The sequence below is a fragment of the Camelus bactrianus genome, chromosome 9, assembly GCF_048773025.1.
Source record: "Camelus bactrianus isolate YW-2024 breed Bactrian camel chromosome 9, ASM4877302v1, whole genome shotgun sequence".
Classification (NCBI taxonomy): domain Eukaryota; kingdom Metazoa; phylum Chordata; class Mammalia; order Artiodactyla; family Camelidae; genus Camelus; species Camelus bactrianus.
This window is the reverse complement of record NC_133547.1, coordinates 27,122,865-27,139,942: the sequence shown is the minus strand read 5'-3', so window position 1 is coordinate 27,139,942 and position 17,078 is coordinate 27,122,865. Positions and strand designations below refer to the sequence as shown.

General features: G+C 51.2%; 1 protein-coding gene across 3 annotated transcripts in view; it reads left to right on the top strand.

Moving 5' to 3' along the window:
* TGFBR3 (transforming growth factor beta receptor 3) overlaps positions 1–17,078 on the top strand; it is a 183,037-nt gene that overhangs the window by 68,257 nt on the left and 97,702 nt on the right. For all 3 annotated transcript variants that reach the window (XM_074369938.1, XM_074369937.1, XM_074369939.1), the window contains exon 3: positions 5,653–5,837. In XM_074369938.1, the coding sequence (XP_074226039.1) occupies positions 5,653–5,837 (185 nt within the window). The remainder of the gene's footprint in view (positions 1–5,652; positions 5,838–17,078) is intronic.

The following is a 17,078-nucleotide window of genomic DNA, read 5'->3' as shown; positions in this document are numbered from 1 at the left end:
AAGCCGTCCAGGCGGGGTGGCAGCAGCCAGGAGCGTCTCCGCGGGTGCGCTACGGCCAGGGCCGCCCTGCCGCCCCGCGCGCCCGGCTCGCTGGCTGCAGCCGGCTGCTCACGGTGGGAACAGCACCTGCTCCACCCACGGTACGCGGCTTCTGTGAGCTTCAGATGAGCAGTTGTGAAATGCCCTTTAGTTATAAAGTATGGCACACGGTTAGGAGGGTGTCGTGTGTGAGTGCTGTTGCCTGCAGCCAGCATCTCTTTCTGGTGTCACCTGTGCCCTGTCGATTCTCACTGTGGCAACGTAGCCGTCGCTGTGCTGTCAGCGTCAGCACCCGAGCAGGTGGCTCACTGGCCTCCTGACTGTGGGGAAGAGACTGCTCCGGGAGGGAGGGCTGTGCATTCTCTGCAGCGGCCACGGGAGGATCTCCCAGCCTCCCGAGGCTGTCAGCGAGAGCCCGCGCCGCACAGAAGTCAGCCCAGGAGTCAGACAGGGTTCGGAACGTGTTTTCCTGGTTTCAGGCCTTTGTGACTGTGAGTGCTGCACTGGGGCCCCGTGGTGGTCGAGTGAGAATCGTGGCCACCTTACTGCCTCAGCTTGTGCGGGAGGGAGGGCCTGGGAGGGTCACCCTCTTCCCAGGTGGAGGCTCTTCTGCCTGGAGATGGGTCCAGCACTGGGTGAGCAGACTGCTGCAGAAAGCACTGTGAGGCCAGCGGGGAAGGATGGGAGGCAGCTCAGGGGGGCAGGCTGTCTGCAGGAGGGGCAGGAAGGCCCGGGGCTGGCCCAGGAGGTGGCGGGGTGAGGCAGGCGTGTGCTGTGCTTATGTGCTTATGGGGGGGAGCATCTGGGACAAGAGGCAAAAACAGGTTTGGTTTCCTGCCTCTGTGACATTTGAGGGTGGGGAAGCCCTGGCAGGGCTTATTAGCAACCAGAATGCCACTTCCTTCAGCTCATGATTGATTTTTTCCCCTTAGTATAAGATCGAGGCTTTGGCTACTAGGTAAAGAGTCAAAGGAAGAACTCTAAGAGTCTCCTGCTGGTATGAAATCCTTTGAGCGTGGATCACCTCATGGTTCTCTCCCTTTTCCTCTCCTACCCCCTTCCCTCATCAGTATTTGCGTGCGTACTGTGTGCCAGACGTTATGCTGGGATAAGAGATGCAGCAGTAAACAGAGTGACTGTGTTCCATTCTTAGGTGGTGTTTGCAGTCTCTGGGTGAATGCAGACATTAAACAAATAATGCACAAATAATTATCCAAGTGTAACCACATGAAGTGCAAGGAAGAGACAGAGTACCATGAGAGTATCTAAAAAATGTGTATCTAATGTGGTAAAGGAAGAAAGCTTCCCTGAGCAATCTGAAGAATGAGTAGGAGTTCATCACACCAAGGCAGAGGAAAGGAAGAGGGATGGTGGGGAAAGTGCTGCTGCAAGAACCCTTGTGTGTGCAGGCCCTGGTGGGAAGAAGGCTGGCACCTCTGATGAAGCAAAATAAAGCCAGTGTATTAATTAAGGTAAGTTAAGCTGTAAATGTCAGAAAACCCCATATAATATTGGCTTGATAATAAGAGAAAAGTGATATGTGTTTCATATTAAAAAAAAAAAAAAAAAGCAGTCCAGAGCTGATCCGACAGCTCCATGTTCATCGACGACCCAGGCAACTTCTGTCTTACTGCTGTGCCTGACTCAGCATGTCGCTTCCCTCTTGGCCCAAGATGGCTGCTTTAGCTCTGTCCATCACATCTGTATTCCAGCCAGCAGGAAGGAGGAAAGGGCAGAACACAACTCTTTCTCTTCTTAAAAAACTTCTTAGAAATTGTGTATATCACCTCTGGTTATATCTTACTAACCAGAATTTGGTCACATGACCATACCTAACTGTAAGCATTACCTAGGACTTCCAGTACAGTGTTGAAAAGGAGTGGTGAGAGGGGACATCCTTGCTTTGCTCTTGATCTTAGTGAGGAAGCTTTTAGTTTTTCACCATTAAGTATGACATAAGCTGCAGGTTTTTTGTACACGTTCTTCATCCAGTTAAGGAAGTTACCATCTATTCCTAACTTGCTGAGAGTTTTTATTTATCATTAATGGCTGTTAGATTTTGTAAAGTGCTTTTTCTGCTTCTATTGATATGATCATATGATTTTTCTTATTTTTTTTTAATCAGCGGGTGAGGTGGATGATATTAATTGATTTTTGACTGTTGCATACCTGGGATAAATCCCACTTGGTTGTGGTGTAGAGTTCTTTGTTGGATTCAATTTGCTACTATTCTGTCGAGGGTTTTTGCATCTATGGTCATGAGAGATACTGGTCTGTAGTTCTCTTTTCTTACAGTGCCTTTGTCTGGCTTTGGTATTAAGGGTAATAAGTTAGGATGAGTTAGGAAGTATTCCCTTGGCTTCTGTCTTCTAAAAGAGATTATAGAGAGTTGGTATAGTTTCTTCCTTATATGTTTGTTAGAATTCACCAGTGAACCCACCTGGGCCCAGTATTTTTTAAGTGAAAAATTTCACCATATAGAGATGGTAGTCCTGGAGGTAGGTCTGAGTCTGAGGCCTTGGGTGACTGGGGCGACCTTAGACGAGTTACTTAAGACCACTGAACTTACTTTCCTGTTCTTTAAAATGGGGATAGTACCACCTCCGTATGGTAGTGTTGGAAGGATGCACTGCACTGAGCACTTAATGGAAGCTATTTGCTTACTTACTAGACCAGATTGTGTGTTGACCTGTTGAAGGCACCGTTTCTTATATACCCTTGAGGGATGGGGTGAATAATTCCTGATTTCCTTCTTTTCTTTTCTCTTCTTTTTTCCTTCTTTCTCTCTCTCTCTCTCTTTCTTCCCCTCCCTCCCTCCCTTCCTTCCTTGCTTCTTTCGTTCCCTCTTTCCTTTTTGGTCTTTTTGGCTTAAGGATATGTTAATCATGTGTTGTAACTTTTTTCTTTGTTAAACTTGGAGGAAAAATAATTCATTAAGAAACCTCAAAAGCCAACACACTCTAGTGTTTCTGAAGGTCAGGGACACTGAGCGTGTTTAGACACTGACCCCGGGGGGTCTCTGTGCACTGCTTCCTTTCTTTGGCCTTGGACTGGCTTATATGACTCATGGCTGGAGCTGCAGCCCATGAAGAGGAGGTCTGCCTATCTTGGACGCTGGTAGGACAGAGAACAGAGACTTTCTTAAGGCAAGGATTACTTGTCCTCAGAGCCGGGGGCATCCCCTCTTATTCCCTCCTCTTTGGGTAAGAGTTTGTCCTCTGATTTGTTGTCTGTGGGTTTTTGCTCTTGCCCAGTGTAGAGATGAGCAGTGTACTGACTTGAGGGAGACCCTGATGGGTGATGGTGGCACGTGGGTGATGGGTGATGGTGCATGGAATGAGCAGGGCAAGTCGAGCAGATTGCAAGCCTTTTGCAGTGTGTTTTGGGTGGAACTCTAGTTGGAGCTTTGCACACATATACAAAAATGGAACTGAAAAGTATTTTCATTTGTGCTGAATTTGTGACAATGGAAAATTCATGTCAGGAGGCTGTGAAACCAATCCAGAAGGGTTTTCCAGTGTGGGTAGCAGTAGCCGCCATGAGTCCCCAGGGTTGAGCAGGAGACTTTTTCTGGAGCGCTGAGGCGTGAAACATACCAGACATCCCACCGCGGCTGGTGAGGGCCTGGGGCACCTGCTCATACTGTTTGCCCTGCTCGGGGACTTCAAGGAATTGACGTCCAGTACCTCCTGACTTCGCTGCCATGACATCTTCCTTCACCACCTCTCTTTCTCAGAAAGCAGCTGGGCACAGGAGAGCAGTCCAGAGGGAGGCAGTGATTATTTGAGAAGGTACATACTTCATTTCAGACCTGATAACTCTTATCAGCCTAGATAATTTCTGTGAGTTCTGAAATAGACTTGGCACGCCAGGCAGGGTGTCTGCTTACAGTATAGCCGTGGAGATGCAGGATTGCTCATTTTTGAACTGTGTTTGCATTTTAGACCGGGCTGTTATCCTGGAGAGTATTTTTATTATGTTGAAGTCGGAAAGAACTCATTGGAGTACTTTCAGGCCTTTTATCAAGTTCCCTTTGAAAGGCTGTGGTCGAGGATGCTGTGTGTTCGAGTCCCTGTCTCCACAGCTATGATATGGGGACCACATCGAGCTGACAGAGGGTATGAGCTTCAAGTGTCACGGGTTCCTTCTTGCTCCTTGGTGTTCCTCTCTGCCAGCTCAGCTAACGTCCCCCACACCACTGTAGCAATTTGTTTCCCATTTAGTTCCTCACAGCCAAATCTAAGTCCCCAGAAGGGGCGCAATCTTTTTTAAGCACAATGATTCATTTAATAAATGTTTTTTGAGCACTTCCTACACGCGAGGCACTGTGATGGGTGCTGAGGATACAAATATAGTAACCCACAGATGTCAGGAGGTCACCCTGGGTTGGCAAAGACAGACATACACACTCTGGTTATAGTGCAGAGAATGAAACAGCGGACATGGGCAGAGAGATTATGGGAGCACAGAGGAAGCGTACCTTCCTTAACTTGGGATGTGAGTTGTGGGGTTGGAGATAGAATGGAAGAGGAATGTGGATAAAGGAAAAAGCTTGAATATAGACATGGAGCTGAGAAGCATCCTAGTGTGTCTGGAGACCTTTATGCCACTTGGGGTTGCCAGAGAGGGGAAGGGTAAGGCTGGAGAGATAGGAAGGGGCCAGATCACGAGAGGCCTTGTGTGCAGGGGAAGGAAAGAGCTCAGGCTTTATTCACAGGCCAGTAGCTCTCAAGGGACAGGACAAGCCTGCAGAGATGGGAGGAGAGATCTTTGCCTTTGGATCGCCCATTCAGTGGAGGACCACCCTGGCCTAGGTGGACCGTGCTTGTATGGAAGCTGGCTTTGACCTCTAGAGACCAGAGGCTCCTTTTAGGAAGATCAGCAGTTGTCTAGGGACAAAGCCAGTGAAGGCTACAGGAAGTAGAGGTGGGGAGGAGTGGATGGATTTTGGCTTGAAGTTCTGATTGATCAGAGGGAGAACGAGGAAGCAGGAGCCACGTGAGACCAGGGGTCTACTTCTTCCATCTGAGGCTCTGCACACATCCTGCCTCTCTTGGGAGGATCTTTCTGACCTCTCCCAAACTTTGCTGTACAACTCTGGCCCCAGTTGCCTCTGCTCATCCCATCTTGCTTTTGTATGTTCTTAAGTTTGTTTTGCTTTCCCTAAGCAGGGGAAGCACTTAAAAAGTAGGATCTGCATCTTATACTTTTTTTGGTGCAACTTTAGGGGTTTAATATTATTTATGCATAATATTATTGGGGCTTTACACAGTTTATTCCATTTATCTCTGGTTTTCTTCTAAGAAGGGAAGGAAGAATTGAACACAGATGTGAAATGGGAGGCTTCCTCCATCCAGAGGAATGCATTTGTGACTGTGTATCTAAAAGGGAATTTAAATGATCAGATACACATCAAAATCATCCAAAAGGAATTTAAGAGGTTGGGGTTTTAGAAGAATAGACTAGCGTTTTTGCCGTTTAGTTTCGGAAGCAACTTACCTGGAAAGGCAGCTCTGGCGGGCCGGCAGTGGCTGCATCATGCGGAACAATTAGTTTAGTGGTAGCCCTGTTAACTGCTGCTCCTGAGGGGTGTGTTTGTGATTCCCTCTGCAGGTCCAGAGCCCAGGGCCCACTGTGAGCTGTCGCCCGTCAACGCCTCCCACCCGGTCCAGGCCTTGATGGAGAGCTTCACGGCCTTGTCGGGGTGCGCCAGCAGGGGCACGGTCGGGCTGCCGCAGGAGGTGCACGTCCTGAACCTCCGGGCCGCCGACCCGGGGCCCGGCCCGCCGCAGAGAGAGGTAAGCACAGCTGCCAGCTTCCTGCCCACTGCCCCTCTGAATTTGTGAAGACGCTTTTCTGGATAAGGAGTCCTTTTCTTTCTGGGTTTAACGAGGATGCTCACGTATGAACATAAGTGGGGAGGAGGGCATGACTGTACACTCGAGAGAGACGGATTCCAGATAAGCCAGAGGGATTGCGGTTTGGACTCGGCAACTCTCGGACCCCTGTCCAGAGAGGCTTCTCAGCTCTCCAATTTTCCTGGGCCTCCATAGCGGAAAGAATGTTCTTAAGAATTTCATCTTTTACCATGGCTGTGAAAAAACAAAATAAAGTGTCTTTTCTCTGTTACTGTAAAATGCCTTTCCCGTCTCCTCCTGTCCCTGTCTTTCTTCTTTCTTCGCTTTGTCTTGTGAATGTATTGCTCCTGCAGGATGAGTCCGGGGAGATGGAAACACTCTGCAGTCAGGGTGGCAGCACCTTGTGCCTGCAGGAAAGCCCTGCGGGTGCGCAGCTCCTTACGCCACCCAGGCAGCTTCTCAGAGACGGTGGTCTTGGTGGTGGTGGTGGTGGTGGTGACCGCAGCGCACAGTGACTCAGCGTCTACTCTGTCCTCAGACTGTGAAGTGCTCACACTCTTTCTCCATGAGGTCCTATTATTATCCTTATTTTACAGGTGACAGGTTAAAAGATAACTCACTTGCCCAAGGTCATTGCCTTAAGAGAGAAAGGGCTTCCTCTTTCTTGTGGCTCAGCAATGACCTGGGTTGGGGGGTGTGGCCATCCTGCTGCTTTTAAGATAACGCAGTTGGTTTTCTTTCTGTTTCTAAGCTTCTGTGTCAGAAGTGTTACCCCTCAGGTATTCTCTCTCCAGGGAGCGAGGACCCGCAGTAAACCCTGGTCACCGCGAAGTGCAGAAGCTCTGGTGCAGAACGGGGTTTACCTGTGGCCTCTCCTCTGGTCAATAAAGTTAATTTCCAGAGCCATGTGTTTCTGTGCCCCAACCCTCTTCATTCTGGGGGAGCAGCAGTAGGAGAGGCAAGGTGTCCAGAAGGAAAAACAAACCGATTTTCATCTTGTGAAAGTGTGCAGAGTTGGCTCATTTCAGAGACAAATCATCTAACCGCTCCAGCCCCACTGGAAATTGTTGCTAACGCTCTTGGTTGCTCGCCATTGTGCTGCAGCCCCTGTTTCAGGTCAGAGTTCTCTGTCCCAGCGATGCGTCTTTAATTCCTAACTTACGGGGAAGGACTTGTGGTGGGAGGGGAGGAGGGGAGGGGTGCGGTCCTGGGGAGCCATGCTGACAGAACAGTGATCGGCATCCGGTCCGCGTGCGCGCTCGCTCGGAGGCGCCGAGAAGGAAAGCGCGACGAGCTGTTACAGAGGCGGCAGGAGCTGCATGTTACGTCGTGCGGTGCCGCTGCTGGTTCTGAAAGCAGATTCCCACCAGACTGTTGAGGCACAAGGAAGACGCCCTCCCACCCCCGCATTCGCCGGTCAGGCGGGCGGGACGGGCGCTGCCCAGGACGCGTGGAGTCCGCTGGCGTGGAGCGCAGCGTGCTCGGTGAGGGAGTGAAGAAGGCGGGCCTGGGGTGGGGCTGTCTCTAAAACCTGAACGTTGTTTTCCTTCCTTCAGTTTTTGCATAGCATGTATGTATGAGCTGGGGTTAGAGATTTGAAGGTATTTCTGAGACTGGGCAGCGGAGGGAACTGCCCTCTTGCCTTCTTTGGGGGACTTCGAGGGATCAGACGGCTCTGGCCCAGTCCTGCAGGAGGACGGGGTGCCGGGGCCTGTGTTCTTCGGGAGTCCCCTCGGGCGCCGAGCTCCTGCCGCTCCGCAGGCTCGGGGTGTCTCATGCGCGCAGTGAGTGTCGGGGATGCTGTCAGAGGAGGGGGCCCCGTCAGAGAGAGTGGAGGAGAGCTTGTTTTATGGATGGTAAGATGGGTGGAGAAATGGCCAGCACCTCTCACCTTCTTCACAGACGACTGTGGACACACATTAATGTAGCCATGCAGACAGCTTTGAGAAGTCACTCGGACCACATGACCCAGCAATTCCACTCCTAAGTGGATACCCGAGAGAAAGGGAAACAGGTCCACACAAATGGCAGCATTATTCATAACAGCTAATACGTGGGAACGGCTTCAGGGCCACCCCCTGATGAACGGGTGAGTGAAATGTGGTACGTGTGTCCGTACGGCGGGCTGTGACTCAGCACTAAAAAGGAATGAAACAGTGATACGCGCCCGACGTGGATGGACCTTGAGAACGTTCTGCTGAGCGGACGAAGACAGACACAAAGCACACGTACTGTGCGACTCCATTTATATGAACTGTCCGGAGTAGATACATGTACAGAGACAGAAAGTTACCTGCTGGTTGTCTGGGGCTGAGGAGCAGAAGGGAGAAATGGGGGCCGACTGCTCATGAGTGGTTTCTTCTGGGGGAACAGAAATGTTCTAAAGTTAAATTGTGGTGACGGTTCCATGATCAAGTATGAATATACTAAGTACCGTTAATATGTGTCAATAAATGTGAATATATTAAAAATCATTGAATTCTACTTCAAAGGGATGAATTTTATGGTGTGTGAGTTCGATCTCAGCGAAGTTGTTGAAGAACAACAATTCAACCTGCCAATATTCAAATTACCCGTAAAATTTACCTTAACAGCATCCACGTTTTTTTTAACTAAGATTATTTCCTCCTCCAACTCAGACTCTCCCAACTCTTTCTGCTATTCCAAATGGATACCTTGATTTTTAGGAATATGCTATTATATAAAAACCACAGCCAGTCTGTTCTGAGGGTAATTGTGGGAGGACGAGAGGCAGCTTTTGGGCATGTCTCTACCAATCATTAAGGGCAAATATTTTTCAAGATGAAATGATAAATGTTGTTGCTTATAAATTAGAAAGGAATGCCCTGCTGGCTCCAAGCCCCGATTCCTCTGACCCCGGTGACCCAGCAGTGGTTTTCACCTTGTTCTCCTTAAAGGTGAGGGAGTTACTAAGTCAGTTGTCCCCCCTCCCCGCTTGTTACTGGTGCAGGATCAGCACTCAGATCTATTGTGAGTCATCCCTTCTGTGACGTTTGACCAAACTGCCACCTCCCAGGTGCCTTCAGGTTCCCCAGCAGAGGAGAGGCCGCGGCTTCTCCTGTGTGGAGGAGGTGGCAGACGACCCCTGGAAGTGGTCACCGCAGCGGGTCGACAGGTGCACTTGTGTTGGATAAACGGCCCTGTAGGCCAGCAGGGAGCGTACATCAAGAACACACTTGGCGCAACAGCGTGTGTGGAGCCTCTGCCGCAGGGCGTGGTTGGCCCTCCGCGTCCCCGCTGTGTTCTCATCACAGACCTCTGGTTGTGTTTTTCATCTGAGACCATACCTCTCATTTGTAATCAATGGTTTTGGAAATAACAGTCCTGGAAGTGAACAGGAAACTGGGAAAAGACTCCGGCAACAGGGGAGGTCAGAAGAGGGCAGAGGCCCTGAGAGATCCGCTTTGTCTTTTAGAGTAAGTGAGGCGGTGTCGTCGTCTTCATCCTATAGAACCCAGCTCCCTGAGCCCTTTACCTTGGAGTGAGCTGTCCCGCACCCCCCATACCCCCCCCCGAGTCCCTCTGGGTGTTTCCTGGCTCCTGAGAGGGGCTGTAGCACCACCAGAGCCGAGCTCGCAGCAACATGTTTTCATTAGTTGCTGGAATGGCAGCAATTCCGTTTCCTCTCGGCTGATTTTTACTGGGACCTGCTCTGTTTTGTGGCAGTGCTTTTCTATTTCTGGTCTGTCTAACTGCTTGCTTATCATGAAGAGCCCTTAGCTAGCTGTACATATGTGTATAGAAGATACAGGTGTTTAAAATTATGTGTTTGTTTTGACAGTTAATGGGCGTGCCAGTGACTGGCCCTAGGGGTGGAGCGAGGCTCTGGGAGGACCCGTCGTCACGGGAGAGGGGCCAGGTTTAACAACTTCATCCTCACCCATCCGAGAGCTCAGAACACTCCATTCTTTTATGTTTTTACTTATTCTCTGCTTCATTCCAAAAAAGGATTTGGGATGGGCTTACAACAATAGACAGACCAACAGTGTAAGCAGAAATGTGAAATGAGGACAGAAGGGAAGTGTAGTTTGTCAGAGAAGTGTAGTTTAGTTGGCCACATGGGCTAATGTGGTTGGTATGAGTTTGAAGTTCGCCTCCAAGCGTCTTGGCAGGCAGAGCTCAATGGGATGTGTGGTTAATCACACATGTGGTTCTGACTCACTTCTACCTTGTACCTTCTCTGAGGACTGTGGCGTGAAGCTGTCCCTTTCCTGGTTCTTTCTGAGGGCAGGAAAGACCACAGTTGGGAGGACAAGGGAAGTAAACACATAAGAAATGCTAACTGTTCCCCTTGCCTCTCAACAGCTCCCTTGTGCCCCAGGTAACAGTGACAACAGTGATGGTGGTGAAGTGTCTGCTGTGGGCCAGCCACCTGCCCGGCACATGTGTGGTCTCTGGCCATCCTCGCTGTCATCCTGAAAGGGAGGGAGGCTCAGAGAGGTTATGCAGCAGACCTGGGGCGTGGAGCCCACCTCTGAACCCCGTCTGCTGGTCTCTACCGTCCAAGCTTTTCCCACACTTCAGTCCTCTTGCCTTGCACCTTTAGCTCTGACCTTGCTTCTGGCCATGACACCTGCCAACCTGCCTCACTCACCTGTTCGGTGAGCCAGCGGATCTCCCACCCAAGGTCTGGGTTCCCCGCATAGGCTTGTGATGGTTCTTTCCGATGCAGAGTTCCTTTTCATTCCCTTCCTTGTGGCTTCGGGGCAGTATTAAGGATGGTTTTGGGTGTGGCACTGTCTCTTTTTTTTTCCCTTTCTGGCATCATGTGTCAGTAATTATAAAATGCAGGGCTGAGCTCAGGAACCCTTGTACTCTGTGTGGCTGTTAATCCTATGCTGAATGCCACCACCCATCTATTTTTCACAGTTGATCATTTCCCTTCCCTCCCACCCCCACCCTTTCCCCTCCCCCCCGGCCCCCCGACCAAGCTCTCATCTGCCTTCACAAAAGTGACTCACCTGTCTTCTGCCCGGAATCCACGACTTGTAACCAGACGTGCTTGAACCGTGTGATGAGGGAGAACAGGAACATGAAGGGGACGCTTCCTGCTCTGAATGAAACGCAGGCGCTTCAGTGTGTGGACTTTGCCGTCTGATTGCCGTCTGTTTTGCTTCCTTTGAGGAATCTGGCAGTTCAGGGATTAAACCTTCTGGAGATTCCCCACTACCTGCCGCCTCACCTGTCTGTGTGTAGTCTTTCCTCTGTTTCCACTGTATGAGTAGGTGGGCAGCTGCTTTCTTTTTCCCCCTCAGTTACTACGTCTAGAAGGAAGAGTGCGAGGGTGGGGGGCGGGGGGTGTGTCTCTTCCCTTCACCCATCACCGCTGGAAGAGCTGATACAGAATTTCAAGACTGGCATTTTGGAGAGTGCACACCCAAGAGCAAAATTATCGGAAGAATACTGGCACACTTCCTTCTCTAGTCTGGGGCATTCGCCCCTCTGCTGCTGCTCCTGAACGATTCCCCAGTGCTGGGCCTGTGTACGTGGTGGAAAAAACCCCAAACCAACTCCAGGCTGTTTACGCCCCAGAGATCTTGTATGTAGTGAGGGCTAGGCGAGCGTCAGGGGAAACCCCTCACACACAGACGCCCTGTGCGGGTGACGTGCCTTCCCTGAACAAGCACCTTCCACGTGGAAACACTGCCTGGTGTTTGTTTAAATGGGAGTTGTTTTGGAAATCACCCCAGCCTGGCAGGTGAGGCTGCCTCTGAACGGGCCATTTTGTCACAGACTTACAGCAGATAATCAGTGATGACAAGGGTCACTTTACTCAAAAGGCATTCATCTCCCGTCTTTATCCTTCCTCCTTCTGCCTCTCTCGCCCTCTCCTTGTGCCCCGTCTCCCTTCCTCCTCTTCTCTCTCCGTTTCCCTCTCTCCCCACCTCCCCGCTTCACCCATTCATTTGAGTGTTGCTGTGGAAATCATTTCATTAGCGTGAAAGGCAACTGAATCTGACCCTCGAGGAGGGCTGGAGGCCCTAAATGAAGTCGACAGTCACATCATTAAAGCAAGTTACCCCTTGGCTTGAAGATACTCAGTGTATTTAAATGATGACAGTCCGCTGGGCCGCGTGAAGGTGCCAGGCCCGGACTGGACAGAGAGCCGGGGTGGGGCCAGCAGCACAGTGCAGGCCGGGCGGAGCTGGCCACACTGGTCGCCGGTGGTTGCTAGCTCCCTGGGGTGACATGTTCGGTCTGAAACTACAGCTGACGCTCAAGGAAGAGCCCTCCAAACACCCAGCCTTGGAATTTTAGAAAAAGTGAAAGCGGAAATCAGTGACAGTAGTAAACACCAGGGTTTAGCATACAAATTAGGACATGAGAAGCGGCAAAGAAGTTACAACGTTCCTACCGACACACTGCCAGGGCGCGTGGCTTAAGCCCTGCCGTCTGCCACAGTAATGTCCGGGCGCTGTGACGCTGCCCGAGGGGAGCACGGCCGCTGCCCCACAGAGGGCTTAGCCCGGTCGGACTCTGCATTTTAGCACGAGGTCATGTTGGGTGACGTCCTCTGCTGGCCGAGAGCTGACAGCTTGAGCAAGCCGCTTTGTCACTGCGTCTTCAGTGTGGAGAGGAAGGCTGCCTTGACTCCTAAAGTTTGTCCAAAAGCAGCGTTTTCCAACCTGTTTGTCTTTATGGAGGTTAGGGTTACAACCAACAGCATGCTATTGTTGCCATGGTGACTTCTCTTGACTTTTTAAAAAAGTGCATGATTTTGCAAAAATCTTGTTAGCATAAAACGTTTCTGTGGGAGCGCCTGCCCTGCACGTTTGAAAGTGCGACTTTCTTGCTCTCTGAACTTGTGGGAGAGTGTTTAGAAAAGCAGGAGGCCACAGCAAGGAGCAGGTCCGCAGACCTGAGACCCAGGTGTGCCGAGGGCCAGCGCCTGTCTGTGTGTGCTGCAGAGCGTCCAGACACCCGTCTTGCATTTTCTTGTTTCCACGGTTTGTCTTGACATTTTGTGTGAGAATGTCAATTTACTTGCTAATACCTCTGATTTAAATACTCCAATTCTGCAGAAATGTTTATTGTATTACTCAAGCATTACCCCCACCCCATGTTCTCTAAATATTTCTGTGGAAATTGGACACATGTTTAATTATTTTACTTTCTCGCACAGTGAGGAGGCCACTTATGAACTCAGCCCTGCTGATCGCCTCGCCGCACCAGCTTGCTTCTCTTCTCCTTGCCTGTCCACTCCTCGAACGAGCGAGTCTGTGCGTCCTGCCTCCCTCTTTCCTCTCGGCAGCCTGACTTCTGCTCTCCTGAACTTGTCTCTGAGGAGCCCCTGGAGTTGCCCTGTTGACCAACTTACGGGACGCTGGGACCCGAAAGGTTCCCTGAGACAACCTGGTCCTGACCACCTGGCAGGGCCGGGGAGTGAGGCAGCGCTGGCCTGGTGCCCAGGGAGCCCCCCTGCCGCAGAGCCTTCCTGGCACCGCGCCTTTCCGCACCCTTACCTGTCCGCAGCTTTTCCCCCGTGCCTGCCTTTCTGGCCTCTCTCTGTGGGTGTCAGGACGTGGCTTGGCCGGGTCCTCTTGCTCCTTTCCCCGCGGCCCTCTCCTCCCCCTCGGGGAGCCTCGCGTGAAGCGTAGTCCTTGGGCCTCGCTTTCCCCGCTGCTCTTCCCGAGGTGGCTCGTCTGATCTTAGGATTTGGATGGTTGTGTCGATGCCAACAACTCCCAAAGCTCTGTCCAGGCTTCTCGGGGGAAGCTCTGGCAGGGTCTCCCAAGGGCCCCTGGGCCCTGCCTTGGGCTCCCAGGCACCTGAGCGGTGCGGTAGGGGAGCGGCTGCCGGCTGGGGTCTCCCCGCTGTTCTCAGCCGCGTCACTTCCCAAGCATGTGCCTCTGGGTGAGCTGCCCGGTTCTCTGAGCCCCAGTTTCCTCGTCGGGACAGTGGGGGGAGATAGCAGTTCTTTAGCGGGTCCCCTGAGGATCGAGAGAGGGCTCTGTGGCCCTTAGGGCTGGCATGTGTGCCTGGCACCCAGAAAACAACCAGCTGTGCGCTCGTTGCATGATCTCTAAAGCCAACTGTGAGAGCCTTCCTAAGCGTCTTCCCCTCCCCCATGCCGGTTTATCAGGCCAGCTTCCCTGTCCCATCGGTGGCATCACCGCCATCTGTCTTGGGACTCCTGAGCCGTCATGGATTTACCCGTTCCCTCAGACTGCGCTGGGTCAGTCACTGAGTTTCACTGACGTTCTCTGGAACTTGCCGAGTTTCCATGCGCCTCTCCACTCAGCCTGCAGCCCCTTAGCCAGTCTCCTGGGACTGGTGCCTGCAGCATGGACCCCGGCTCTTTGAGTCCAGCTTGTGCACCTCTTCATAAAACTTATTTTCCCTAAATAATGCTCCTCTAATTGGTTCATTTGTCCATTCATGTCAGACTTATTCAGTGAGTTACTCATTGAGACCCCACCGCGTACGAGGTGGACACTCTGCTGGATTCCTTCTCAGCCTTATGTCTTCAGCATTTATTGGCGGTTGAGGGACAATAAATTTAATGCAGTGTTGACACATAATATGACCATTATTTGTTATAAAATTCACAGAAGTTTGCAGGAGCCCAGCAGAGGGAGTGGTGATTCCCTCTGTAGGCGAGGGAAGGATTCCCAGAAGGGAGCACTGGATGAAGGGCTTGGAAGTCAAGCAGAAGCTGCTCAGCAGGAGAGGAGGGAGGCCTCAGCACACCCGGGGTCGGGGGGGCACCGCGTGTGCAGGAAGGTCCGTCCCGGTGCTGGCGTGGCCGGTGTGCGGTCAGGGAGCGGCAGACGGTGGCCTTCGGGCCAAATCCTGCTGTTGCCTGTTTCTTTGTTTGCGTATGATTTACATACCGTAGAGTTCACCTGTTTAAAGCATACACGTCGATGGTTTTCAGTACGTTTATAGAGATGTGCAGCTGTCACCACAATGTAATTTTAGAACGTTTGATTTTAAATTGTATTGTAATTTTAGAGCATCTTTAGCGCCTCAGAAGGAGACTTTGTGTCCACTTGCAGGCACTCCGCATTCCCCAGGCTCCCACCCCTGCCCCAGGCAACCACTACTCTGCTTTTCTCTATAGAGTTGAATATTCCGGACATCTTTAATCAATGGCCTCATACAGCCTGTGTGCCTCTATGACGGGCTTGTTTCTCTTAGCGTAATGCAGGTGAGGTTCCTCCGTGCAGTGGCGCGTACTTGTTACTTCATTCCTTTTCATTCCTGAATAGTATTCCAGTGCATGGCTGCACCACATTCCATTCATCAATCTGATGGCTGTTTTTGTAAATAAAGGGTTTTTCTGGAGGGGGTAAGTAAGTTTTATTGGCACCTAGCCTTGCCCATTTGTTTACATGTTGTGTGTGGCCGCTCCCTCCCTACAGTGGAAGATTGAGAAGGGTAACTGAGACTAACAAAGACCCAAATATTTAGTCTGGCCATTTGCAGACAGATAAAGCTTGCCGAGCCCCGGAACGGAGGATTGGGGCAGTGACGGGGACAGCGGCGGGGTGGGCTGGGGCCCGGAGGCAGAGGATGAGGCGGGAAGGGCCGCGCCAGCAGGGATCTGGACCTAGTGCTCAGGACCAGCGTGTGTGGCATGAGAAGCTCCTGCATCCGAAAGCCTTGGAGGCGCTGAAGTGCAGGTTCCTGAGCCTCAGCCGGACCCTTCAGCTGGATCCGTCGCCCCACAGCTTTTTCTCGATTCCACCTGAACTTCCTTCTTAACTCTCTCGATCCCGGCCACGTCTGAAGCCCCCGTGTAGGTCTTCACTCTCCTTCAAGCCCTTTCCTGACTCCTTCACCCACCATCTCCTTCTCTAAGTGTTGCTCTGAACGCCCTCTCCCCCACCACAGTCTGCGCTCCCCCCCACCGAGTATGGGGCTGTGTGATTTCTTGTAATTTTTGCTGCTGAATCGTGCGTGTTACTCTTGCACACTTGGCTGGTGAGTGGACTTCTTGGGGGCAGGGACCGAGCTGGACGCTCGTGCACTGACACTGGGTGTTTGCGTGGTGCTGAGGGTGTGACTTACAGCAGCGCTGTGGGGCTCCTCAGGCGACTCCCCTTTCCTTGATTCCTTACATCAGTGGACTTGGTGTTTGTCCCCAGGCCCCTCTTCACGGCCACCTCCGTTCTCTATTCCTGCTTTGCCTTGCTTTCCTAATTAGCCTCATGGTTCTGCAGTTTACTGTATCTTCTCCAGATCTCTGTTTCAGTCTTTCCTCAGCCCCTTTCTGAGTTTTTGCTACGGTTTTCTTCACTCTTACGGATTTTCAGCCTATGCTAGTAAACTGGTTAGTCCTTTCCCTCCGCTGGGTGAAAGCTGGAAATGCTTTCTGACTCTGTGCTACTCCCTCGGGCAGCTCATTTGATCTGAGCCAGGTTTGAAGTTGTGCCATCGAGCACGATCTGTCCTCATGATGTAGGGCGGTGATTCTCAGCCAGTTCTTAATACTGCTGGAATTAATTAGCCTTGATTCCTCCAATTGAAGGAGGACATTTTACTCTACCCTGTATCATTAAATGCTTAATAACTTGATTATTTTATTTTTATTTTTTTGCACAGTGAGTGCTTAAAATATCCCTGCCTGTATAGTAATTTGTTCCCTGTTTAATGTGGCTTTTCCTTTGTTTACTCTGGACTCAAGTCTTTGTAGCTTGTTTTCTAAGTCAGCTCAAAAGCTGCTGGTCATTGGATCTGGCAGCCTTTTCAAGCTTTACCCACCAGAACCCTACAGGAAGTTGTGTGTCGGCCAGAAGAGTCTGTTTACTTAGAGCATGGTGTCCAGCAGAAGCAATCCATTTATGAGGGTCTGGTCTTAAAGTTACAGGAGTCTGAGTCTGCATTTGGAGGACCTGCTGCTCTGGCTCCCTCACGGCTGTGTGCTCCGTGCCTTCCTTTCTGGGCGGCCAGGGCACCTCTGAGCTGGCTGGTTCACCGAAACAGCCCTTGCCCTGAAGCTCCTTGGCCTCGTCTGAAATGCCAAAATGTCAGCGCCCAGATACTCGATGGCCCTTTTAAACTAAAAGAATGAGATTAATTTTTAAGAAGTGAATTTCTTTTTACACGTTTGTCACTGTTTTCTAGCATTCTGCCGGGATTTCACTCCGAGTGCACTCCTGACTTGGAATGCCAACACGAGGCAGCATGGCTGTGCTTCTGGCTCCTGTGTGCAGT